Below are 27,651 nucleotides of genomic sequence, written 5' to 3'. Positions count from 1 at the left end.
TCACAAATGTTTCACAACTTGTTCAAACCTTTAGCTTTATCCTAATTTAAAACAATAATTTAGCCCTCTAAACTAGGCAAAAATTTACATTTCCATGCCTTGTTATAATCTTTTAGTAAAAGCACATTTTGCTTTCCTTACACACTTTGTGTGTAAAACTTTTTTTAGTAGTCTTAATTACATGTTACAATGTTAATTCTTAGCAATTTTAATTTTTGGTGAAAACCCTGTTAGGTAAGTGACTTTAATTAGGTACTAGGTTTGGAGTCTAGGACACCAGACAGAAGTACAGATAAGGTCTGACTCTTTTCAGCATAGCTAGGGGTGTGGTTCATTCCACATGTCCCTAGGTCTGACCTAGCTGTTAAGCAGGCAAGTTGAACAATTTTCAAAAGCCAAAGAAGCAGTTTATGACCTTAAAGCATTTAGTAAACCTAATATCTGACCTACCTAATTTACTTATTTTATTTTATTATTTTTTGTTTTTTTGAGATGGAGTCTTGCTCTGTCACCCAGGCTGGAGTGCAGTGGTGCGATCTTGGCTCACTGCAACCTCCACCTCCCAGGCTCAAGCAATTCTCCTGCCTCAGCCTCCTGAGTAGCTGGGATTACAGGCATGTGCCACCACGTCCAGCTAATTTTTGTATTTTTAGTAGAGATGGGGCTTTACCATGTTGGCCAGCCTGGTCTTGAACTCCTGACTCGAGGGATCAGCCTGCCTTGGCCTCCCAAAGTGCTGGGATTATGAGCATGAGCCACTGCACCCAGCCTGACCTACCTAATTTAGACCAAATGTCTTTATTTTACCAATAATCTTTAAAACTGTTTTTATTTCTCAAAGATTACTAAAGTCACGTCAACTACAAGGCATTGCAGTTTTTTCTTTCAAAATATTTTATTTAAACCTTATTTTTCTTTAAGCCAATTACTAAGAGTTTGTTTATATAAACATTACACACACAACACATATATAACTACACAGACAGAAAAAGATCCAGTAGTTGTAAGATTTTTCATTTGCCAGTTTTTAAGTTTCTTAATTAGATTACTGGCTTCAGGGTGGAGTCCTTCAAGGAGCAGGGCCAGGAAAGGATGCAGTTTCTAGGAACTAATAAGGAGGCACAACTGGATGACAAAAACAGATCTCCAAAATAAGGGGCCCATTTTTATATCACATCCTGGATCCCCAAAAAGAGGAAAATGCTATAGGAGAAGATGGTGCAATGCTTTTACCATGCATTTAATTGCATTGCAACCCAAAGCCAATCAGCCCATTTTGCAATCAGCCTGTCCCCTATGGGAGTCAATTAATTTGACTCCTAGTAGGGGGTGGGGATTTTTCATTACCTTCTAGGTGGCCAAGAGCATGCCTCTCTGATTCAAGCATGAGAAGTATCCCCCCATAACTGCCATTAATCATCTCTAAAAGTATATTTCCTACTTAGTTATTACACACAAAAGTTCTCTCATAATGCAAGTAATTTTTGATACCCCCAAAACTGAAAATCTTCAGGTAACACAATGCAAAATCTATTTACTTTCAGTTCCTGGGGTTTCATGAGGAAAACCGAGATTTTTTCCCAAAACCGGGTCTGTGGCACTTCCTCTGTTTTTCCTAACGAGTCCCAGACTATTGGAAGTTATCTTAGGTATTCTCATGTGTGCATTAAGCGTGGCAAGAAGACAAAATGGAGAAAAACAATTCAGTTGACTGAGAAGAAAAAACAAACAAACCTATTTTCTTCAGAAAAATAAGATCCAAGAAGAGAATAAAAACCCATAAAGGCCATTTAAATATACATATAGCTTGGATATATGTATCCAAGTCAGCTTTAATTAAACTGACTTTTAACCATAGCACTGTCTAACAAAAATGTCCTTTTAATTTCTCATTACTCTACTTTAGCCAGGCCAAACAGCCAATATATCTGGCTTTTAAACTTTACCAAAAGTAACCCTACAAGTGAAACCAATAAACCTCAACTAAGGTTATGACTTAACCATGAGTGTATGAGGTATTTTCAATTTTTACACAATTAAGAATCTTCAAAGGTAGCTCAGAGAAAGGAAAATTTAAGAAGGGAAGCCAGAAGTTGTTAATGGAGGGGAAGAGAATCAACAAATGGTAAAGGTCACAGAGATGTCCACCAGAATGTACTCATTCTGTAAGCCAGGATCAAACCCAGGCTGCCATTATAAAATGGCAAACCCTTAGCTGCTGATCTAAAACACTGGGCAGTTTCCATTGCTCTTCCCACGAAGAGTCTAGAGCAGTCAATTTTGAACTTGCAATGGCTTTTAACTACTCAAAATAATTTTTAGAGCTAACTATGATATGAATCCCAAAATTCCTCTTCCCTAGATGGCAGAGACCAAGAGAAAGTACTGCCATGTGGTTACAAGGTCAAGCTCCCAAGGACAAAAAACAAGATGGAGACCTCATCCAATTTTTGGTTGTTTCAGGAACCTGTAGCAAAGTTTGTAACCATAGGCAAAAGCCTCTCAATTTTGCAAGTTGCCACCCAACTAGCTGCATGGAGGACCCAAATTAACATTTTCCATTCTGGCCAGAGCAAAATACATGTGACAAAACATAGACATTAGCCACTCTGCTTAGCACCCACTATGGAACTGGTGAGGCTCAAACTTGCCCCCAGTTGGTCCCTGTCATCTTTAATACATTAAAGATGGATTAAAGGAGTTTCAACATATGGTCTTTGGGCAAGATGGCCGCCCTGAGTAACAGAAAAGAAAGGGAAAGAAGAGAAAGGGAGAAAAGCATTGCCTGTGGCAGAGTGGGGAAGATGAGGAGCTCAGGGAGGCCAGAGAAAGACCCACCCATTGCAGGGATACTGAATCAAAAGTTCAGGCGGCTGATTGTTGGTCATGAAGGGATCTTTTCGAGCAGTCCCATCAGCTCGCAAATTTTGCCCTTTGGGGAGAAAAAGTTCCCCACATTCTATGGTCCAGTACATGCCTAATCCTATCACCCACTGGTGTTAGCAAAGAGTGCAAGGCAGATCACTCCAAAGAGAATAGTGGTTAACCCCGTAGCGCCAAATCCATGTTTAACCAAGAAGGACCTTACTGACGGGGAAGGCCTCTAACCCAATCCTATCCTTTTCCAGGCAAAATGAACCCACTACTCACCCAAAGTCAGCCAGTTGGTGCTGCGGTCTATTTCCTTTGGATCGGGATCATAACTAAGCTAAAAGGTTAGTAGATTTAATTTTTTAAGTCAATGAGTCACATAAGCTTTCCATTTGCCTTTTGTAAAGTCTTTAAATAAAAATACTGAAATCTTTTTAGAAGCTTCCACATATCAATAGACATCCTTAGATGAGGCTAACTTGGGAGCCTTCCTTTTCAAATGCACTTCTGTGCAGTTTTGTTCATTTAGAACATTCCACTCTAAGTTATCTTTAGTAAGATTTCACCATTTCTATAAGACTTTGCCGCTTCCGGGGCCTAACACTTATGCATGTATTAGCCAGAAGGAACTCAGTTCTTCAGAAATTAAGGATCCAATTTTTACTTCAGATTTTGGCTTTGCTCTCAGGTTCCTTTGATCAACTTAGCCAATGATTTTTCTCCTACCAAAGTGCGTAAGAAAAACGAAACAAGGCCAGGTGCAGTACCTCACACTTGTAATCCCAGCTCTTTGGGAGGCCGAGGCGGGTGGATCACCTGAGGTCAGGAGTTCAAGACCAGCCTGGCCAACATGGTGAAACCCCATCTCTACTAAAAATACAAAAAATTAGCAGGGCATGGTGGCAGATGCCTGTAATCCCAGCTACTCAGGAGGCTGAGGCAGGAGAATAACTTGAACCTGGGAGGCAGAGGTTGCAGTGAGCTGAGATTGCACCACTGCACTCCAGCCTGGGCAACAAGGCGACACTGTCCTAAAAAAAAAAAAAAAAAAAAAAGGAAAAAGAAACAAAGGGGTAAAACACAAAAATCCCTGTGAATTTTCAATAGCCAAATTTTACACCCCCTGCAATATTACCATTTACTACCAGTTTCTTTCTGACCCAGTCAGATGTAAGAGGCCTCTAGCTGAATCCAAGCCAGTTAATTACCGGATCAAATCCATTCCTCGAACCAGCCCAGTTTCTGTCATGACTTCCAAAGCCAGTTTGGAACAGAAATTTGCTCAAAAAAACTTGGAGAGCTCAAAACACAAATCCGTGGAGCTCTGACATTGGAGAGAAAACTTACCATGACCTCCAACTGCTCTGAGAGATCAACAGACACAAATAGGTCCTGCAGGTCCCTGGCTTCAGTCACTCAGCACTCCTGGGAGCCGTTAGGAGCTCTACTTCAGATCCACTCTGACACCATCTGATAAAAGAAAAACTTCAGCTGAATTAAATTTGAAGATGCTTAAGTGAGCAAGCAATGAATGATTCGCGAATCGGGCAGCCTTCTGAGCCAGAGTAGGCTCAGAGACTCCAGCACAGCCACATGGTGGAGGAAGATTTATGGACAGAGAAAGGAAAGTGAAGTACACAAAATGGAAGTGAGGTACAGAAATAGCTGATTGGTTACAGCTCGGTGTTCACCTTATTTGAACAGAGTTCGAACAGTTGGCTACATTTGATTGGCCAAAACTCGGTGATTAGCACAAGTGTAGACTACAGTCTGTTTACACCTCCACTTGTTATAGTTCATGATGTACAGAAAAACCTTCAGGCTTAACTTAAAATATGTAAGGAGGCAGATTTAGGCTAAACTTGATTTATTTTTTATTATATTTTTGAGACGGAGTCTCGCTTAGTCACCCAGGCTGGAGTGCAGTGGCGTGATCTCGGCTCATTGCAACCTCCATCTCCTGGGTTTAAGCGATTCTCCTGCCTCAGCCTCCCAAGTAGCTGGGACTACAGGCATATGCCACCATTCCTGGCTATTTTTTGTATTTTTAGTAGAGATGGGGTTTCACCACGTTGGCCAAGCTGGTCTCAAACTCCTGACCTCAGGTAATCTGCCTGCCTTGGCCTCCCAAAGTGCTGGGATTAGAGGCATGAGCCACCGCACCTGGCCAGCTAAACTTGATTTAACAGTACCTTCTGGGAGATAGATTTTTTGTATAATGGAATAGTTACTCTAATTATAAGCTGCTATTATAACCTCATTTGGATCTGGGAATTTTCTCATGTGATGTATGTACACACACACACACACACACACACACACGACTAATATTGCAATATTCTTTTTTGTCTATGTTTGTGTGTCCTTGTAGAACTTTATATAGCCCAGTCTGGAAGTGTAGAGAAACTGTATCTGTTTCAGAGTGAAACTGCTCTAGGGGATGGGAAATTTTGAGTTTATTATTTCCATGAGAAAATGGAATGGGGCTTCTTTTGGGGGAAGATTTAAAATTATCTGTGGAAAAAATGAGTTGGACTTGATAATGTAAGATGGGAAATTTTTCATTGTTATATTCAATGAGATAGATACAAATACTGGTTTCCTTAATATTTCTGAAATTGTATTATTGGCTGTGATAGATGAGATTACTGTTTAAACATATTCACTCTTCCACCTCTCCATTTCATTGGAAGAGTTTAGTTACTGGTTCTATTAATGTTGGGCATGGCTCTGACTTGCTTTGGCCTCAGTGTAGGTGGGGGACAGTTCTTTGCCTCTCGACTGTGCTCAGCCATGCAGCTTGCTTTGGTCAACGGATGTTAGCCGATGTGACCCACGGAAGAATGGAAATGACCTTGCATAGCTGGGCTTGTCCTCTTGAACTGCTGCCATCTCCATGCATAACACTTCTTTTGAACTTCTCCTTCAGCCTGAGCCCCAGATGGAATATCAATGGAGAAGTTTAAATCTCAGTGAGGAGCCAAGTCCAACTGGACTCATAGCTTGAAACAGAGCTGTCCCATTGAGCTCAGCCTAGGTCAGCTAGCCCCAGCTGACCTGCAGTCATGTCAATTGTATGTCACTGAGATTTTGTGGCTCTTTTTTATGCAGCTTTAGCTAACTGATATATCACCATATCAGGGAAATTTGGTAGGACAACATATCTAAGCACAATCTGAGATGGGGAATAGAATAGGGTAAATTCTCTGTTCAAAGCATATGGTAATCTGGTGCATATTTTACTTATTATCCCATCTGTACCCTTTTTTATAACATGTCTTTGGAAGTGAAACTGTACAACCAGTGTCTATGTAACACTGAGTCTATTGTCCATGTAACATTCAGTCTACTGAACTGCTTTAAAATATTAGTCGAATGACAGTAGACTGAACGAATCTCTGTAGTTCCGGAAGGCAGGGAGAAGGATTGGGAGAGTCGATACAAAGTGTGCAGCCAGGGCTGCGTTGGTATTTTTCCTCTGATGTGCTCCACAGAAGGGCAGCTGACCCACTGTGGGTTGATAATTTCACTGGTTCACAGAAGACAGGGAATATAGGCCTTTAGGGAAATAATGTGCCTTTGTCTTTGTCTTTCTCTTATTCTCTGTCAAGGGGGAAAATGCTGTTCTGGGCTGGTCAGATTCAAGGTCATGGATTGGACCATGGGATAAAGCTTTAGTGGCAGATGGCAACTTCCTTGAAATAGAGTGGAGAACAAGGGTGGCAGCATTGGTGAGTAGGGGCAGGGAGGAGGCAGTAGGGAAGTCCGGCTTTACCCTGGAGAGAAGAAGATGTGGGGGTGGGGAGGGCAGAGCCAGCTGTTTGGGTGGGAGGCAGGGAAGGTGTTGGCTGCCCAGCTGACATCTCTTATCTCTTTCCTGGGGCCAGAGTAGGTTATTTTACAGCGCAGCCTCTTTATGGCCTCAGTAGAGAAGCAAAGGCAAACAAAGAACAGGTGATCCCTTAGGGCCCAAGGAGACGCCTCCTACAGCAGGTGTGCCCACTTCAGCAGCCCTGCTGGCCAGAATCTCTAGTTAGAAGGCTTCTCGGAAGTCCAGGCCCTTATCGGCTTCCGAATCTGAAGTCCTAGGAACCCTCCCTCACACCTCCCTTCTATGTGGCTTTGAAAAGACTTTGATATTCTATCCCTATCCCTTAATTATTTGAACCCTCACCAGTTTGTAATGAGCCTGAACCCATCTTTGCTCCATTTTACAGATGACGAAACTGAGGCTGGAATTGTTGTTGCCAAGCTTCTTTGCCCTTTGTACCATGGGATTTAATTACATATATTTTATGGATTCTTTCCTTTGTAAAGTTGTAATCATTCATTCTTTTTTAATAGAGAGAAATTTAGAAAAGGAAACAAAGCAAAAAATGACCTAAAATCCTATGGGTCAGATAACTCCCGTTAATATTCTTTCCTTATTTCCCCCAGTTCTATTTCCAGAGGTTACCATTTTCAATTTTTATTTCTGTTTTATTCTATAAAGATGAAGAAAATTTTTGACACCTTTAAAAATATAATTTAAATCATCTTAAACTTATAGAAAAGTTGTAAGTGAGGATAAAGAACATTAATTTTTCTGTGCCACTTGAGAGCACGATCCCAGCAATTTGCATGAACACCTTGCTACTGCCTTATCTGCAGGCTCCACTGAAGTTTCATCAGCTGTCCCAAGATACACAGGTTTCTTTCTCCTGTCTCTGGTGTCCTTCAATCTGGAACGGTTCTCCCTTCTTTCCTTGATTTCCATGGCCTTATGTTTCCTGATGACAGGTCAGTTATTCTGTAGTGTGTCCCTCACCTGGGTCGAGGCTGATGCTTCTTCAGGGTTGGATTCACTTGCATGCACCTTCAGCAAGAAGATCACAGAAGCTATGCTGTGCTCTCCTTGCATCCTGTCATGCGGTGAGTAATTTCACTCTAGGATTAGTGATGGTGTTTGCTATTATCATTTGATTACAGAGGTGACTGCCAGCCTTCTCCACTGTAAGGTGACTCCTCTCTTTGTAATAAACAAGTATTTTGTGATGAGGCACAATGAAACCATGAAAATATTCCATTCCTCATCAAACTGTCACTTTATTCCAGCATTTACTTATATTGAAATGGACTCAGATTTTTATTTTATTCAGTAGGTTATTATCCATCATCATTATTATTTACTTTGATGCTCACATGGTCCAAGATTTGGCCATCAGGGGCCCCTTCAAGCCAGATTCTGGGCTTTTCTGGCCTGCACCCATCATTCTTAGAGTACTTCATTACTTTCTAGCTCCCAAGATCTTTTGGGTTTATCTTGGGCTTTCCCGGCCCCTGCCCTGGAATCAGCCATTTTCTGAAGGAGCCTTGGATTCTTTTAATGGAGAATGGCATTTAGAAGTCAATATACGGGTGCCAGGAGTGTTCATTGCTATTGGGATATCACTGCTCCCAGACTCTGTGGACACAGCAAGGATATATATGCACACACACTATTACATCAATATTTATCTCTCTATATAGAACACCATGAGCTCACTTCAATACTTTCAATTCTAATCAAAACCACAGGGCTTATTCTGGGTTTCCCTCCTTCCATATTCATGACTGCCTTCTCCATGAGTGAGAAAACTGGCTCCCAGCTTTGCTCGGTTGGTCCCCCTGCATGTACCCAATCTCCCATAGCAGAACTCTGCCCCTCCACTCATTCTGCATGGCTCTGGCATCCACACTTGGTTGTCCCCTTCTGCCATGTGGACTTTCATTTGACAGTACTTGGACTCTAACACTCTGTGCTAGGCCACTGTGCCCCTGCCTCCCTGCATGGCCACTCTTAGTCCTATTCTGGCTCTGACATGCCATGCCAGGCTCCCCCACACCAGATGGGTGCCATCTGGTACATATCCAGTGTGCTCAGCTTAGACTGCCCGGGCTATGATGGCTACTGCCCCACCCATGCCCATGTGCTGCATGCATCTTATGAAGGCATCTGGTTTATTTTCCCTGCTCATCAGTTCAATGAGCATGTGCTACCAGTGTAGTGCACCAGCATACCATCTGTGGATCTGTGGGATGTTCAGAAGATCAAGGTCTCTGTAGACCACACTATAACAGAAAGCTGGAAAATGAACGTGATCTAGGAGGAGACACTGATTTTGTATTTCTATCCTTGCCAGGTGAAAGCAAACTTCTGCTGGTTCTTACTGATATAGATGGGGAGAAAACATAAGCTGAGTCAATAGCTACATACTAAGTGCTAAGAGTGGTTAAGTTGTTCTATGCTGCATTTAGAAAAGCAGCTAAAATTGGAGTTATTGCCTGATTAAATTTATGACAACATATAGTCATTCTCCAAGATTCAGCAACTTCCTGCACAGGCTAAAGAGCTAAAGAGGTGAGCCAAGTGGGCAGAAATGTGACAGGCATCCCTTTCCCTGCATCTTTCAAGTCTTTAATCATGGCACCAATCCCTGTAATTCCCCTAGAAATACAGTAATGCTGGTTTACTATTTGGGTAGGGAAAGAAAATCCCAGGCTCCTGGGTCAGTTCAACCATTTCTTTGACCTCATCTCTCCTTGCTTGATTTTAGTACCAGTTGTGCTGGAGCACCTTCTAATATGGTTTGTCTCTGTGTCCCCACCCAAATCTCATGTCTAATTGTCATCTCCACATGCCAGGGAGGTACCTGGTGGGAGGTAATTGGATTATGGGGGCAGTTTACCCCATGCTGTTCTCGTGATGGTAAGTTTCCATGAGATCTGATGGTTTAAAAGTGTTTGGCAGTCCCCAGCCTCTTTCCTGCCGCCATGTAAGATGTACCGTGCTTCCCCTTCTGCCGTGGTTGTAAGTTTTCTGAGGCCTCCCCGGCCATGTGGAACTGCTAGTCAATTAAACCTGTTTTGTTTATAAATTACCCAGTCTTAGGTAGATCTTTATAGCAGTGTGAAAATGGACTACTACACTTTCTTAATGAACTCCCTCAGAAAGGATTCAGGAAATGTAAGCCTGCAAGTTTAGAAATACCCTTATTCTACCCTTACACTTGATATTATGGCTGAGATGAGAGTTTTAGGTTCAAAATATATTTCCAGGAGTCCTAAAAATATAGTTCCATCTTTTCATAGTCTTCCACCATCCTATGTTGTTGACAAGACTGAGAATGGTCTCTGTCTCTCCTTTACTTTGTAGGCAACCTGTCTCTTCCTGCTCCCACCCGTGGAACATTTTAGAATCTTCTTCTTTTTTTTTTTTTTTTTTTTGGTGTTTTGAAATTTTGCAGTACTGGTCTAGGTGTGGGGCAGTTCCCCGGGCTTCCTTTTAATCTGTAGCTCTGGAATACTCTTGCTATTGATGATTCTATGTGTCGACTATTTTGCCCACACCCCACCCAGATGCATTCTCTACTGTGGTTCTCTGTTATTCCCTGTGCCTGGGAAGCCTGATGGCTCCTTTGCTGGCAGGGCTCCAGCTGGGTTTGGTCAATGGGAGGGACCGACAGGAGACTGGAAGTGGAAGGAGAGAGAGGTTGGTATAATTCTTTTCTACTTCCCCTTGCTTTGATGCTGTCTGGAGGCGGTGGCATGCCTCCACACTACAGAAGCTCCCACTGGGGGCCCTTCCTCTGCAGTCCTCTGGCTGTGGTAATGTGGTTTTCTCCTTTTGTTCTTTTAGCTGTAGAGTGGTAACTGCTTCTCTCTTCTGCCAGTCTCTGGGCGCCTCACCATTTCTTGTTTTTTTCCTTTAACCCTTCCCACACCTCTGTAAGTTACCTTTTTATTAAAGTCCCTTTGTTTGAAAATCTAGGGGTGAATTATGTGTCCTGTGCAGACTATGACTGATATGCTGGTTTCATTGTCTTGATTTTTCCTTCCTGGAAATTTTAGTAATTGGATGATGGGTCATTAGTGTTAATTATCCATGTCTCTTATTTTAGCTCTGAAGTTTTCCATCTTTTTGTGTTTTTGCTCTACGTTATGGGATATTTCCTTAGCTGGTTCTCCCATCCCTTCTAATGATGTGTTTTCAAATTTCAGCAGTCATGCTTAGTTTTCAAGGGTTTTTTCTTGCTTTCGTGGTCTCTCTTATTTCATGGCAATCTGCTCTTGTTATATGGATTCAGTAATTTCTCTAATTTAGGCACCTAAAGGAAGTTTTTGATCTCTTAAAGTTATTTTCTATTCCCTGAGTTATTTCAGCTTCTTTTGGGGTCAGTCATTTTGTTTATTCATCTTGACCTATCTCCTTTGTGCTGTTGATTTTCTAAATGTGTGAGGATCTTTGGTTCTCTGTTATAAGTACCGGAAAATAAACTGGTTTCCCCAGATAGCTGATGTGGCTTCCCTCTGCTATAGCCTTCCATGAAAAAAGTAGGACAGCTTCCGGGAGCTATATGTGAGTGGATCGTGCTTGGCAGCTGCCCTTCAGAATGCACAGGTTGGAGGCAGGGATGGCCAAGGACATTTCTCAGGGAGCTGTGTGTACGGGATGGGTCTCTGAGAATGGAGAGCTTGATGAGTTCAGGCCGCGGAAGCAACATCTACAAAAGCCTGGATCTGAGAAACTCAACCATACTCCCTGAAAATGAAGAGTTTACATGCAGAATGAGTCTGGGGGAGGCAGCACTAGAAGGGCTGAAAGAGCAATAGAGTCAGACTGATTTCAGAGGGACCCATCCTAGAGGGACCACTGCCATGATTCCATGGGGACATTTCCAAGGGGAGCCACAGGAGGTTTCACTGGGGAGTTGTGTATGTCTGTCCAGTGTCTAGGAGGTGCCCACCATGGCTGAGCTTGCAGGGCCTCTTAGGACTGTCCAGGTGAGATGTATGGGTTGTGATGTGGGTTTGGAGAGGTTTCCAGATAGAATTGGTCGGGATGGCCCATTAGCTCTGGGGCAGAGGCTCAGGGAGGTGGGCAGGCATGCAGGACACAGGAATGCTAATAGCCACAGCTCTGCAGGGTGTTTCCCGCCCATAACTGTGTGGAGAGCCGTTCTCATCTCAACTCATTCTTGCCACAGCAGCTCCCGAGGCAAACTTCCTTATTAGCTCCACTTTGCAAATGAGAATCTGGGGCAATGCGAGACGGCTTCTGTGCCCGGCTTGTGACCAGTCGCCACGCTGACTCTCAATGTGATGTAAGCAACTGTGAATGGGCCTGATTCCAAATCCCAGCAAATTTATAGTAAGGAGGGTGGCTGGGGTCTATCCATCCCCTGACTAGCTGATCTTCAGCTTCCTCATAGGACCAGGGGGAATACTGAGCATGCAGCGGACTGAGGTTCAGAGAGGTCATGTGGAGCACTGCACACACCTGAGGGAGTCGTGCGCCTGTCTGACTTTCGCGTGATTCATGAGGAACATTCCTGATGGGGTGGGAAGGGAACCTGTCACTAAGCTATTTAGGAGAATCAGTCTCCAGCAGGTCACACCAGCCAGCCACTTTTATGGCAGAAGGAAAATCCTACCCAGCCCCTTCCCCAGAGATGGCGGAATGCAGCCTGGCTGACTGGCAGAGCCTCTCAGGCTGTGCTCCGGACCCTGGACTCCAGCAAGGGGGAAGAACAGCAGCTCCCAGTTCTTTCTTATAGACTGCTTTCTTGAGGAGCTTCAAGTGCTCTGGCTATGATTGGTTCGGGGCTCTGCTGCCTCCAGGGGGTGCTGTCTCCTTTCCCTAGCAGAGGCAAAGGGTCTGGCAGCCAACTCTGGGAGTATTGGTTTAACCTGAAATGTCTGCTAGGACGAGCTACCTACCCCTCTCCTGGGCCTTACGGTCCTGAAGGAAGAGCTTGGACATTGGATTGAAAGTCCAGCCCTACCATCTACAAGTTGGCTGGCTGAGACAAGACACTCTACTTCTTCGAGGCTCAGTTTTCTCGCCTGTGAGATGGGATGATCACACCACACCAGTTAGGCATGAGGATGGACTAAGGGCAGGTTCACATGCTTCTGCCTGGCATGGGAGCTGTTTGCTGCTTTTCCCACCATTTCAGCTCTTCTGCTGTTCTCTGACCCACAAGAGCTAGGGCTCAGGCTGCATGCCTTGGGCAGTAGTTCTCAAATGTGTCTATGTGGAAGCTTGCCTCCATGGGCTTACCAGCAAATCCAGACCCCACACAGCTGCCCTGCAAGAAGGAGGTGACAGTGGCTGAGTTCTTACCTGCACAGAGGACGGGTGTCCATAGAGCTCCCAGCTGGAGTTGAGCAGTTTCTGGTCAAGCAATGTTCTCTGATTTTACACGTCTGGAAGCTACCATTACAATCAGGTCTCCTTAAATGTCCTCCCTCCCTCCCTCCCTCCCTTTCTTCCTTCCTTCCTTTCTTTCTTTGTCAGATGCTGTGTGTGGACTTGTGCTGGGATCTGGAGGCAGAGACAAGAGCTGTGACCTAGACATAGGGGAGTGGGGAGACAAAGGTGCTCAGGCAGACAACCAACTAGGCTGCTACATCTGCCTCTGCAGCAGAGCATGGGAGGGTGGCAGGAATTTGTCATGGCAGCAGGGACATCGGAGCTGGGGTGCAACGGAGGAGCAGCAGCTTTCCAGGTAGTCGAGACAGGAAGGAGCATGGTCCAGAAAGAAGAGATGACAGGTGCCAGTCTACAGCGACAGTGAGCAGAGGCCTGGGTGGTTGGCAGGTGGGTTCGCATCCTGGATCTGGCTCTTTCTTAGCTGAGTGTCTTTGGGCAAGTTGCTCAATCACTGAGTGTCACTTTGCTTCATCAGCACGATGGGAATAAAAATGCCGACCTCTCAGAACTGTTGTGATGGTTAACTAAGGTAGTGTCTGCAGAGTCTATGCACTACAAACGGCAGCTGCCATTCTAGAGGGACCACTGCCATGACTTCATGGGGACATTTCCATGGAGAGCCACAGGAGGTTCACTGGACAGGTGTGTATGTCCAGTGTTTAGGAGGTGCTCTTGAAGCAGATCTGTTACTCTCAGGAGGTCCTCTAAGCACACATGTGACTTTGCCATGTGGTGGTGGGGGGCAGGGAATTATAAGCTAGTGTATTCAAAACAGGAGCAGCCGTTGTAAGCAAAGCTGTTCCATTACAGCCAAGTCGTGTGCATCTCAGCTCCAAAGGAGAAAGTGACCATTCTCATTGAATTCTCATCGCCACAACCTTGGGACTGCCTGAGATAAGACACTCCACTTCCAGGGCCCACCCTGAGTTTTCACTCACACCCTGGATGCCCATCTCCTTCCCTCACTCTGGCTGACATTCTCAGCCACACTGCCGTCCCCTGGTCTCCAGGGTCTGAATGCTCCCAGCCTCAGGGCTTTTGCCGTGGCTGTGCCATCCATCTGGCCTATCGAACCCGTTTGCTCACAGCATCTCACCCTCGGTAATAATTTATTGCCCTCTTTCCTTGCACCGTGTCTGTCTTCTCCCCCAGGGCTGAGAGCTCCAGAAGGAACCAAGGACAGGGAGCCTGTCTTGTCCAGCTCTGGTGCCCAGCAGGAGAGCCAGGCTCATAGAAGGTCTGCAAGTAATGTTTCTGAACGAACTTATGAAAGGCAGGTCTTTTTACACCCATTTCATGGATGAGGAAACTGAGGCAGAGAGAGAGAGAGTCAGGCAGACGCACACACCCCCAGAGAGAGAGAGAGACACTCCTAGAGAAAGAGAAAGGGGGGAGGGGGGGAGAGAGAGAAAGAAAGAGAGAAAGACAGCGCAGCTCCAGTATGCCTGTATCTAGGGTTGAGGTGGGCGTGAGAGACACACGCAGGCAGGGCTGCAGCTCCGGGCAGGCCTTGGGGGCTCAAGATGCGGCTCCCCAGGGCGAGTGCTGGGGTCCCGGGGCAGGCGGGCGGCTGGAGCGCTCTCGTGGGCGGGCGCAAGGGGCAGGCTGGGCGGGCGCAGGCGGGAGCGTAGCAGCCGCTCCGCTCCGCACGCAGGCAGCATCGGGGCAGCAGGAGCAGGTGAAGCAGGCGCGGCTCTGCCCCGAGCCTGGTGCCTCCTGGGCACAGGAGTGCGGCCGGGGGCGGGGCCGAGTGCGCCCCCGTACGAACCCTCCGGGAAGCCGGGCACCCTGCCTGCCCTTGGCCCGGGGCGCAGAGCGTCACACTGGATCTGGGGAGCATCCTGCCCCCACTGTGGACCTCAGTTTCCTCACCTGAGACATGGGCGGCCCCATCCGCACCCTGTAAGCTGCAAGCCAAGGAGGTAAGGGGTGCATCTGAGGTGTCTGGGCGCTATGGGCATTAGGATATAGTAGCTTTTGCTGAGATTTCAGGAGACAAAGCAAAGGGCCTTCCCTATTCTAACCCCACTGGGAGATTAGCATTGTGTGTATGATTCATTAATTTTCCTCTGATTGACTGGGAAGGCAGGCTGCCGGGGGTCCCTGTTGGGGCTTGCAGCTGGTTCTAGTTTTTGTATCTGGAGAGCTGCCTGGGGACAAAATGCAGAGACACCATTTTACTGACCTTTCATAATAATCTACCCTCCCCCTCATACACTCGCCACCCCCTTGGGTGTGCCTGAGGGACTTGAGGTCCCCTGGTCCTCACTGGTCAGTGTACCCCAAGCCCAGCAGCCCCAGGCAGATGCCCAACACCACCTTTTCAGTGCTCCTCCTCCTCCTGTCTTGGCCCTGTCTGCCAATCCATTTTCTATATCCAAGTGATCTTACTGGAATGGACCTGGCCTTGCTGGTCTGGCCCACCACTCCAGCTTCATCATCTGCCACCCTGGAACCTGTTATTCTGCTTACTTTTCCCAGCAGGCTCTGCTCCTTCCTGCCTCTGTGCCTTTGCACATGCTGTTCCTTGCACTTCGAGTTCCCTCCTCTCCCTGTCCCTTTGGCTGGTTGACTCCTCTTCAGCCTTTGAGCCCTGTACCATTGCCACCTCTTCTCTCGTCTCCCTGCTCCCTGCTCCTTCTCTGATCTCTCAACTCACAGGCCTCTGTTTCATATTGGTGTTGGCAATGGCAACGAGTTCCATCTGCATTCGTGCTGGTCAGCCCCTCTGTTCTGGGAGGGCCATGACTGTATAAGTCATCTTTGCAGCCCTTGTTTCTAGCCCAGGGCTTGACACATTTATTGAGTGGGTAAATGAAGCAGTGAGCGTTTTCTGGAGCCCTCCCAGCCCAGTCCTTCCACTCTGATCCTGCTTTAGGTGGTTGGTTTGGGATGAATGGTGTTTCTCTACACTACTGGCCAAGCCCTGCTGATGGTCACCCAGAGCCTTGGGTTCTGGCCCGTTTGCTGCTTCTGAGTGCAGTGCCTCTGCCACAGGTTCATGCAGCTGGGACTGCTCTTTTTCTTATATTTGGCCTTGTGTTTGGCTCTGGAATAGTTTATTTTGTCATGTTCAGCCCCAAATGGCCCTTTTTGCCAGAAGACCATAGTGCCGGAGAAATCTTCCTGCCTTTGAGATCTGGTTCCTAAATAACCAGACTGTAAACTATCAGGTGAATTCACAGCTTGATCTTTTAAATGACCAAATGAGCCTTTTTTTTTTTTTTGAGACAGAGTCTCACTCTGTTGCCCAGGCTGGAGTGCAGTGGTGCACTCTCTGCTGACTGCAACCTCCGCCTCCCAGGTTCAAGTGATTCTCCTGCTTCAGCCTCCCATGTAGCTGAGACTACAGGCATGCACCACCACACTTGGCTAATTTTTGTATTTTCAGTGGAGATGGGGTTTCACCATGTTGGCCAGGCAGGTGTTGAAGTCCTGACCTCAGAGACTCATCTTTATAAGTAGATCAGATGCACAACAAGTGACACTTATGACAGCCGACAAATAGAGTTTACTGAGCTCTGGTTGATTTTGGTCTTGTACTCTGCAAAAACTGCCTTAACATAGCAATTGATCATGTAAAAAATACATATGGCCATTATATGATACTTAAAGAATATCTCAAATAGGGTTTTCTGCTATAGTGTTTTACAAGGCGGGGTCCAAGGGCCATGTGCATCAGAATCACATAGTCTACTTGTTAAATACAGATTCCTGGCCCCCATCCTGGACTCACTTAACTATATCTCCTGATGGAAGGGCCCTGGGATCTGCACTTTCAACATGTTTCTAGAATGATTCTGATGTTTACTGAAGGTCGAGAACTGCAACCCTGTGGGATTAATAATGACTAGAGAATCTGAGAGGTGAGTCACAATGATGTATGTAGTGGTATGGTGCTTCCCGTGCAAAACATCCATCATTGGCACTACCACGGGAGAACTCTGGAGTCTAAATTCCAACTCAGTCTTGGCAGGGGGTCAGTTGTGCTGAGGAGGTCCTCGGGGAAGGGACAGCCTGTACCAGGGCATAGAGATGTGGAAGAGTCTGGTGTGCTTGTGAGCTGCACACTGCATCAAGTGACTTGAACATAGTCATGGAGTGGGTTCTGGGGAGGGCACTGGGCACCTGTAACTTTGGCCAGGTATGTGTGTGCACATGGTGGGTGGTAGGAAGAAGCTGGTGTGCTGATTAGCCAGGCTTTGCATACTGGGCAGTCTTCAACTTTGCTAGGTATCACCTAGAAAACAAGGCTAGCGGGGCAGGGAGGGGCTGAGACCAGGAGGGTGCACTGACTATGGATCCCCGAGGCTTTAGCTTTGTCTTGAAGGGAATGGGGTGCCGTGGAAGGACACAAGCAATCCTGTGCAGAGTGGCATTTATTGCTGTCTCCATTCAGATAAAATGTGACAAGGGGCATTCTACCCATGCTCCCTGAACAATTCCATCACTAAACTCTGCATACAGCACTCCAACTTCTTTATCATCAGAACAGCCTCATCCTGAGGCCGGAAGGAATTAGTAGAACAAGTTCTGGCATTAGATGACCTGAGTTTGTAACTGGGCCCTGTTACTAATTAGCTGTGTGACTATGGGCAAGTTGCTTTCCATCTCCAGGTCTTAGATTCCTCATCTATGAAATGGATTGATAATATCTACCTCTAGGAATAAACTAGCTAATAGATGAAAGTGCTGAGCACAGTACCCAGCATGCAACAAGTGCTTCTAACAGGGTAGCATCATTGGATGCCAGTGTCTCACCATGAGCCTTATGTAATAGCCCCTCCAGATACCAGCCTTGGGTGGGAAGCAGCTGAGAGCCTTTCTACCCAGCCCTGCTCCTCCCTGGATTCTACCCTGGGCACGATCCCTGAGTATTGTTTGTCTGTTTGCCTTGTAGGCGTCATCCCTCAAGTGTATCACTTAGTTCAAGAGTCCTGGAATCTTTTCACATCCACCATGAACACCTCTCACCTCCTGGCCTTGCTGCTCCCAAAATCTCCACAAGGTGAAAACAGAAGCAAACCCCTGGGCATCTCATACAACTTCTCTGACCATTGCCAGGATTCCGTGGACATGATGGTCTTCATCGTCACTTCCTACAGCATTGAGACTGTCGTGGGGGTCCTGGGTAACCTCTGCCTGATGTGTGTGACTGTGAGGCAGAAGGAGAAAGCCAACGTGACCAACCTGCTTATCGCCAACCTGGCCTTCTCTGACTTCCTCATGTGCCTCCTCTGCCAGCCGCTGACGGCCATCTACACCATCATGGACTACTGGATCTTTGGAGAGACCCTCTGCAAGATGTCGGCCTTCATCCAGTGCATGTCAGTGACGGTCTCCATCCTCTCGCTTGTCCTCGTGGCCCTGGAGAGGCATCAGCTCATCATCAACCCAACAGGCTGGAAGCCCAGCATCTCACAGGCCTACCTGGGGATTGTGCTCATCTGGGTCATTGCCTGTGTCCTCTCCCTGCCCTTCCTGGCCAACAGCATCCTGGAGAATGTCTTCCACAAGAACCACTCCAAGGCTCTGGAGTTCCTGGCGGATAAGGTGGTCTGTACCGAGTCCTGGCCACTGGCTCACCACCGCACCATCTACACCACCTTCCTGCTCCTCTTCCAGTACTGCCTCCCACTGGGCTTCATCCTGGTCTGTTATGCACGCATCTACCGGCGCCTGCAGAGGCAGGGGCGCGTGTTTCACAAGGGCACCTACAGCTTGCGAGCTGGGCACATGAAGCAGGTCAATGTGGTGCTGGTGGTGATGGTGGTGGCCTTCGCCGTGCTCTGGCTGCCTCTGCATGTGTTCAACAGCCTGGAAGACTGGCACCATGAGGCCATCCCCATCTGCCATGGGAACCTCATCTTCTTGGTGTGCCACTTGCTTGCCATGGCCTCCACCTGCGTCAACCCATTCATCTACGGCTTTCTCAACACCAACTTCAAGAAGGAGATCAAGGCCCTGGTGCTGACTTGCCAGCAGAGCGCCCCCCTGGAGGAGTCAGAGCATCTGCCCCTGTCCACAGTACATACGGAAGTCTCCAAAGGGTCCCTGAGGCTAAGTGGCAGGTCCAATACCGTTTAACCAGGTCTAGGGCTTCTCCCTGCCATGTCCCTTGCCAGGCTCTTTCACTTAGCTAAGTGGGCACACTGCAAACTGGGGTGGCACCCCAGCATTCCTGGCTTTCTGGGGTCCAGATAGGCTGGCAAGAGCTGTTTTTGCATCCATTTGCATCGTGAAGACTGGCATTTTGATACTTCAGCTGTTTGTTCCTGGGAGAATTCTGAGTGCAGATTCCAGAGGTCACAGTAAGCCTTGCAGCTTGAGCTGAAAGATGCCAGAGCCGGAGATGTCTGCTGGCAGCAGGCAGGGTTCATTCTGGTGACACAGCAACAGATGCCTGGCCTGGGAACCCAGAGATTTCACCTCCACCAGTGAGACCACGGGGCCACTGTCGGGTGAGGGAAGGAGCGCTTGGAGTCAGAGCTCTAGACCTTGGTCAACTCCTCACCTCTGTGAGATATGGTGTGTGGAGTCGCTTCAGAAGTAAAGAATTCTGTGGATGCAAAGCAGTGGGATTACTGTTAGATCATTAGCACATCCAGCTGAAGAGAATAGATGCAGTAGTCTTGGCTTACAGCCCTCTGCAGCAGGAATTCCAGGACTCACTTCCTACTCCATCCCTTTTCTCTACCACCGTGTCTTCCACCTTACATGGAAATCAGCCTGCAAGTTCCTCTCCTCGATGAGATGGCGAGCGCCTTGCAGGTGAAATCCATATCATCATGGGGCTTGTGTCTTACATGCCATGGACAGGCCCTGGCACAAGGAGAGAGCTCCAGGGAAGTTTTCCATGGTGGGTTGATGGTAAAGGTGCCACTCACTGCTGAATGTTTGGTGCTGGACAGGAGTCCAGCATGGGAAGGGGGCCAGGGCTCAGGCTGCTGCAGCCATAGTCTCCTGCCTGCCCTTCCTTGCCTCCCAGGACCTCATTTGATACAGCAGCTGGACCGAGACTCTGTGGCTCTCCCCACTGTTGACCCACTACAGAGGCCTCCAGAACTCAAGGCCATGGCTGCAGCCTCCTTCACTCTGTGCTCTGACCACTGAGCTGACTTGCCCCAGATAATGTGCCACGTATCTTTCAAAGCTTCCTCAGGGTATTGGGCATCCCAGTGGCCTTAAGTAGGATCAGGGGCAGGGAGTCCTGGGAGTCTAACTTCATGGGGCACTGGCTGAAAAAAGCAGGGGTCCCCTTCCTCCAGCCAGCCAGGGAAAAAGGAGAAAAGGCTCCAATTAGTGTGAATATCTTACCTTGGGGGTTATGGCCTCGTCCTCTGGATGCTGAACCAGGCCCAAGGCTTCATCTATGTGTGGACCAGACAGCCTGTCCTTGCAGGGAAAGAAATGTCAAGACTGCTCCTGGGCTGCATTGGATGGGATATCTCCACATGGCTCTGTTGGCTCAGACTGACCCTCCAGCAGAGTGGACAGTGGCTGACCTACTATAGTCTCCCAGGGCAGGGTATTCATGTGCCGGAGCCCTGGAAGAGCCCATCATAAGCCGGCATAGGTTCTGCACAGGGGGTCTGGCACAGGGCTCTCACCCCTGACCAAGAACCGGTGGAACTGACATCCAAGACAAGTGCTCTTTGAGCCAGCAGCTCCCTTCCTGGAGCTGTTTATCTTACCTCTTCTTTTGGTCACATCTCCCATTCAGTTCCTTTGTTCATTTTGTGTTGGATTTTGGGCAGATTTCTTGAGCCACTTTCTTGGACACAGCTTGTGCTTGTCCTGTGGTGCCATCTGCTGCTGGCTGCTCCAGGTGACCACCTGCCAGCAAAGCCCAGGTTCCCAGACCCATCTATTTTGTGAAAAGCCCACATGCACAAAGCAACCCCCAAATGCCAAAGGAGCCAAGAGACCAAAGAAGGAGGCAGACAAATCCAGTTTGTTGGTACTGAGTGATTTATTGAGGAAACTTTTAGGCAGAAGGGTGGTCTTGGGTGGCCACAAGACAGACAGACCTCTGCACTGTTACTCTCGGACCCAAGGCTTATATACCATACGAAAAGGATATACATGCTCCAGCGAGACAATGAAAGGTAGTGTGCCAGAGCAAGCAAGAATGCCATGTGCATCATAGCCCAGAATTTGCATGATAACATCAAGCTTGCTTTGATCTAAAAGCAGGAGTACATATTCTTACACTCGGGACAGTAAATAAAGTAGGAGTCAGGAGGCATTCATGGGACTGGGGCTAATCAGAAGTCAACATGGGCAAATTAGCATCCAAGATGGAGTCACTTTTGTCTTCACATCACCCCAGAAAGATATCATTGTCCAAGCTTCCCAAGGAATTGGGGGCCTCAGCCCCCACTGGATCCCACGCAAGTGCCTGGAGTTGCTTCCATTATTAGTCTCAATGGTGCCAAGATGCTGGGGACAAAGATGATTTCAGGTGCAGGCATGCTTGAGGACGGAGGGCCAGGCCAGGCCTCTGGGGAAGGTGTTTGGTGCTAAGAATTGGGGTAGTGGGTAGAAGCCTCATTGAGTGTGTTCTGTGCCCCAGCATCACCTGGAGCTTGTAGATATGCAGAGTCCTTGTTGCCAGCCCAGCTCGATTGAATCCAAATCCACGTTTTATCAGGATCCCAGGTTAATTGTGTGCACACTGAAGTTTGAGAAGCTCTGCTCTAAGAAACAGGTTGCCCTGGAACCTAGAGTTACTGGGTAAGCAACTGTAGACACCCATCTTATTCTGGGAACGTCTCTAAAATTGTTATTGCTGAAAAGGTGCATTCAGTTTTGGTTGTCTGTCTCATCTCTGGCTGCATGTGGTCATATTTTTTGTGAGACTTTTTCATTCTTTTGATAAATATTTGCCATGTGCATAGTTTGCATAGATATGTTCTTAGTGAACATGGCTTTTTGTATTCTGCTCTATTTCACTTAAAACTGTTTCAACAGTTTTTCATCTTGCTGGATATCTTTTTTTTCTTTTTCTTTTTTTTTTTTTTTTTTGAGACAGAATTTCACTCATGCTGCCCAGGCTGGAGTGCAATGGTGCGATCTTGGCTTACTGCAACTTCCGCCTCCCGGATTCAAGCAATTCTCCTGCCTCAGCCTCCTGTGTAACTGGGATTACAGGTGCCTGTCACCACAACACCCAGCTATTTTTTTTTTTTTTTTTTGTATTTTTAGTAAAGACAGGGTTTCACTATACTGGCCAGGCTGGTCTCGAACTCCTGACCTCAGGTGATCTGCTCTGCTCTGCCTTCCAAAGTGCTGGGATTACAGGCACGAGCCACCGTGCCCAGCCTAGATATCATTTTTGATGGCCGCTTATGAATGTAGAAACTGCCCCAGTGAAAGCCAGCACCCCTCAGTATCTCTAGCTCCTGGGGGCAGTGGCGGGATGGGGGGGCATCTCTAGCCAGCAAGTGGACCCTCTGCCACCCATTGTGGGAGGAACCCATCTTACAGAGGAGGATCATGGCTGGAATTGGAGACTGATACCACAAGGACTGACTGGGAACCCTTGGAGGATGCAAAACTTTATCACGTCCTGGCTGTGAGTGCTAAAGCCCTGCCTAATGCTAGCCTTTCTTTTTTAAAGTATTGATGTGGCCTTTTTTTTTTCCATTATGAAAGTAATCATATTCATTCTGAAAGATATACAATATATACAAAAATAAAATTTAAAAAAGGAAATTATCAGGAGTTCCACCACTCAAACATAATCACTGTTTACATTTTGGGGAGTCATTTTAAAAGTTTTCATATGCATAGTCATATACATATGTCTGTTTTTTAAGAAAATGGTTGAGATCGTAGTGTGTCCATATGGGAACTTATATATCACATTTAAGGATTGTTTTATATCTTTTTTGTTTAACCTGATATAAATTTTTATTCACTTGTTTATTCATTAAACAAATATGTCAGACACTATGTTAGCTGCGGGGATACAGTGGTTGTAATCAGACATTGTCCCTGTTCTATGGAATTTAAAGTCCATTGATAGATATATCCTATGTCCTTAATATCATCTGTTGTGGCATTCTGAGCTGTCTCTAGACCTGTTGCACAGAGTTTTATGATGAACCTCTGTGCAAAGAACCTTTTCTATATTTGGAATTATTTCCTTAGGAGAGATTTCCAGAAGTGGAATTAACAAAGGGCATGGACATTTTTCAAGGCTCTTGACGCGTGCTGCAAAATTGATTTCCAAAAAAGGTCTGGAACAATTTCAGGGCACTCCCTGAAGAGTGCCCATTTCACCATACCCTGGCCACTGTTGGTGGTTTACCATTAACCAAAAGGCTTTGACCTGAATTGCCAAGACTAGAGGGTGTCCCAGCTCCTGCCTCCAGGTCCAGCAAACAGTGCGGGCACTGACCATTCAAGGCTAGCCTGACCGTATCCCTCTGTGAAACATTTGGGGGTTCCACAAAGCCTTTAGGATTTCAGGACCACATAACTTATCCAAACAGGGATACTTGAGCATGAAAGGGGCCACCATGAATAATCACCCTGGGACAACAGGCAAAACTACCCTGGGAAATGGGAACATGAGATCATCCTACTATAGATAAATCTGATCCCTTAAACATAGCTTGAATTCAACCCTCTCCACCATCTGGCCCCAACTTACCTTTTCAGTCTCTTTGCATCCTGACATATCACACGATCCAGTCACAGTCGGCCTGCAATTACCAACCACACCTTGGGTGTCACTGTCTCTGTACATCTGCTCCCGCCATTCCCTCCTCCTGCCTCCAGCCACCCCACCCCCCGCCAGTCTACAATGCCCCCCTTTGCCCATCTGTGTAGGTCCAAATCCCACCCTTGCTTCAAAACACAAATTAAATGGTACCATTCAATACTGCTTTCATTCAACAAACATGTACTGACTGCTTACGATGTGTCAGGCACATAGAGTACAAGACCGAAAACATCCCACCTCCTGTGGAACTTTAATCTGTGTGTGCAACTGTGACAACTGGTCCTAAAGACGAACACAAAGTGGTGTGCCAGAGAGTCTGCCCTGTTATGGTTTTGAATAGACACACCCACCACCCCACAAGGTTATGAGCTCTTTGAGGGTAAAATCCAAGAGGCTCATCCTCCACCCTTGCAGAACTTCTGACACACCCTTGGATAAAGCAGGCACTTAAGCATTTGCCAAGTGAAGAATTAATATTAAAGAAGCTTACCTATTCACTCTGCAAGAGTTTTCTAATAACCAGTTCTGGGTTCTCCATGAATCTGAGATCAAAGGGGAGCCTAAATTTCCACATACCTTAGAGAAACACCCCCAGGTCCTACCACTGTGACTCTCTGTCCACCCTGATGCTGGAAGAAACTGAAGTCACCGGATTCACTGATTGCTGCTTCTTGTGAGGTTAAGTGACTCATCCAAGGTCACACAGCTAGATAGTGACTGAGCCACTGGAAGGGTCAGGAGGTGATACAGGAAAGACTCAGAATGCATGAGTGGATAAGTCACCAAAGGAGTCACTGGAGTGGAGGGGCCTGGAAGGCAAGGTGACCCTGAGAGCTGGAATTGCCAGAGAAGAACAAACAAGCTAACAGCCCCAAAGACCTCCATTGTCCCCAGATCCCATTCACTGTCATCTCCTGAAGAACATCACTCTCACACCATCAGTGTTCTCTGCTCCTTTTTGCACAAAACTCCTCCAGAGCCTTGTCTAACCTCTTTCTCTCTCTCTCTCTCTTTTTTTTTTTTGTTCTTTTAGAGAGACAGGGTCTTGCTCTGTCACCCAGGCTGGAGTGCAGTGGCATGAACATAGCTCACTGCAACCTCGAACTCCTGGGCTCAAGTGATCCTCTCACCTCAGCCTCCTGAGTAGCTAGGACCACAGGTGCATACCACCATGTCCAGCTAATTAAAAAATTAAATCTTTTTTTTTCTTTTTTGGTAGAGACTGGGTCTCCCTATGTTGTCCAGGCTGGTTTTTCTTTTTTTTTTCCTTTTTTGTAGAGATGAGGTCTCTCTCTGTTGCCCAGGCTGGTCTTGAACTCCTGGCCTCGAGTGATCCTCCTGTCTCAGCCTCTCAAAGTGCTGGGATTGGCATGGGATACTGTGCCTGGCCCCCTGTCTAATCCTGAAGCTTCCACTTCCTCTCCTCTTATGTGCTCACCAGTCCATTCATATAGCTCTTGCCATGTTGCCAAATCCTGTGGCCAGTTCTCAGTCTTGTCTGATATGGTCGTCAGCTGTATTGGGCAGTTGGTCACTCCCTTCTCCTTGAGACTCCAGCATGTGGCTTTTTCAGGGCATAATGGTCGTGGCTCTCCCTGCCTCATTGGGCTCTTCTCCCCCATCTCCTTTCCTGGACTCTTGTTGCCCTGAATTTGGGACACCGAAGCATCCCCAAGGAGCCCTGGAGGTCCTCTCATTCCCCTGGTGAGCTCACCCAGTTTTCTGGTGCTAAATGCCACAAATACTCTAATGTTCCCCAGTGTATCTCCAGTCTGAACTTCTCCCTGACCTCCAGATGTGGGTGTCCAGGCATGCTTTGTGTTTCCTAGACATCAGTCGGCATCTCAAGCTTGGCACATTCAAAAGCAAACTCCAGATTTGTCCCTGCTACCTCCTTCCTCAGTGTCCTCCTTTTCAGGAAAGGGCAAGTCCTGCTTTTCATTTGCTTGGGCCACAGTCTTTGGGACCACCTCCTATTCACACCCCTCATCCAATCTATCAGTGAGTTCTGCAAGCTCTGCCTTCAAAATGTTCTCAGAATGACCACTTCTCACTGCCTCCAGGCTCTGCTTTCAGGTTCAAGCCACCAACCTCCCTACTGAGATCACGGCAGAGGCCTCTTTTCTGGCCTCATTCAGCCAGAGTGATCCACTGAAGCTAGTCAGGTGCCTCTACAACTTTGTTCAACCCTCCAGTGGCTTTCCATCATACTCTGTGCAAATTTCACAGTCACAGTCTGCACCTGTGTCTGCAGACCATCCGCCCCTCTCTGGCCTCACTTCCTACTACCCTTCCCCTCACCCACTCCTCTTCAGCAGTGCTTGCTTCTCTGCTATCTTTTGAACAAGCTAAGACTGCTCCCGCCTTAGGCCTTTCTACTTCCTGCTCTTGCTGCTTGGAGTGCCACCCCTTGATATCAACTTTCTCCCTTGCTCCCTTCACCTTAAGTGAACCTTTATTAGAAGATTAATTTCCTGGCTTGGCATGGTGGTTTGTGCCTGTAATCTCAGCATTTTGGGGGGCCAAAGCAGGCAGATCACTTGAGCCCAGGAATTTGAGACCAGTCCAGACAACATAGTGAAACCCCATCTCTACAAAATTTACAAAAATCAGCTGGGCATGGCGGTACAAGCCTGTATTCTGAGCTACTTGGGAGGCTGAGGTGGGAGGATTGACTGAGCACAGAAGGTCAAGGCTGCAGTGAGCCGTGATCACATCATTGCACACCAGCCTGGGCAACAGAGTGAAAGCCTGTCTCAAAAAAGAGAAGACTAATTTTTTAACCATCCTGTAAAAATATAACCATCCTCCCTCTCTCTTCCCTTTTCTGCCCAGTTTCTGCCACAGGACTTAGCACATTGGCTGGTTCCTTGTTGAGGGTCTCCACTCCCTCATTAGAAAGTGAGCCCCATGGACGCAGGCACTGTAGATGTTTTATTTACTGTCCAGCTCTCAGCAAGAACAGGCTGTTCACGAGAGGTGCAGAAGAAATATCCATAGTACAAGTGAATTTCCAACTGTTAGAGTTCATCAGTGGAGAGCTGCACTTCAGCCTCCTATTTGTGGAGAGCGGGCATCTGGTTTTGTAGCTGTTTGGTCTCAAGTTTGACAGCCGTTTGCCCAAGATTGCTGACTGAAAGGGAGATGAAGCAGCTCCCTTAGCATCCTGGTTTCCTGGTTTGTAATAATAAACACTGGCTGCCATGTATTTAGTGCCCCAACCACTGTGCCAGATGTTTTACATTGCCTTCCCTCAATCCTGAGATCAGATAGATGAAGAAACTGAAGCTTACAGAGGTGAAATGAGTTTTTCCACATTTTCAATAAGAGCCAAAGTTGAAACCCAATCAGTTGTCTTCCAAAGTCTATGACTTAGACTGTTGTAGCAGGAAAGACAGTTGGCCAGATGACCTCCAAGTGGCCTTGAAGCTCATAGCTAGAGAGTATGAGCTTTATGGGCAATGGAGAAGCACTGAAAGCTTTTAAGCAGGGGGATGGCATGGTCAGGTTACATGCAGGGAGAGTAGTGTGGCTGGATTGGCCTGCATTCCCCAGAAAGCAGAAGCTGGGGCAGAGGTCTATGAGCTCTTCCTTTATTAGGGAGAAAGGTCCCAGGGAACAGAATGAAGAATACGGGGAAGGAGACAGGGAAGGAGGGAGAGTCAATCTGAAGATGTGCTACTGAGCTGGCAGCTGATTACTCGATACCTCTTAAAACCATCTAAGGACAGTTTGTCTGGATGAAAAAAGAGGTAAGAACTCATCCATTGGCTCCAATATTCCCTTGGCAAAGGTTCGTACATGGAGCATTACC

General features: G+C 47.0%; 1 protein-coding gene across 3 annotated transcripts; it reads left to right on the top strand.

The window, feature by feature from the left end:
• The first annotated feature begins 13,189 nt into the window (after positions 1–13,189).
• LOC100590028 (neuropeptide Y receptor type 4) lies at positions 13,190–19,601 on the top strand. Of its 3 annotated transcripts, XM_003278193.2 has the most exons (3): positions 14,748–15,027; positions 16,816–16,971; positions 18,006–19,601. In XM_003278193.2, exon 3 carries the CDS (start codon positions 18,065–18,067, stop codon positions 19,190–19,192), a length of 1,128 nt encoding a protein of 375 aa, XP_003278241.1. In that variant the 5' UTR covers positions 14,748–15,027; positions 16,816–16,971; positions 18,006–18,064; the 3' UTR covers positions 19,193–19,601. The 3 variants fall into 3 exon arrangements, with proteins under 3 accessions (XP_030654446.1, XP_003278241.1, XP_003278242.1); XM_030798586.1 differs by lacking the exons at positions 14,748–15,027; positions 16,816–16,971 and adding an exon at positions 13,190–13,465 and having other exon boundaries at positions 18,006–19,587; XM_003278194.1 differs by lacking the exon at positions 16,816–16,971 and having other exon boundaries at positions 14,824–15,027.
• The last annotated feature ends 8,050 nt before the right edge of the window (positions 19,602–27,651 follow it).

This window comes from Nomascus leucogenys, chromosome 18 (assembly GCF_006542625.1).
Source record: "Nomascus leucogenys isolate Asia chromosome 18, Asia_NLE_v1, whole genome shotgun sequence".
NCBI lineage: Eukaryota > Metazoa > Chordata > Mammalia > Primates > Hylobatidae > Nomascus > Nomascus leucogenys.
Note: the sequence above shows the minus strand (reverse complement) of the source record. Positions and strands in the feature narration are given on the sequence as shown.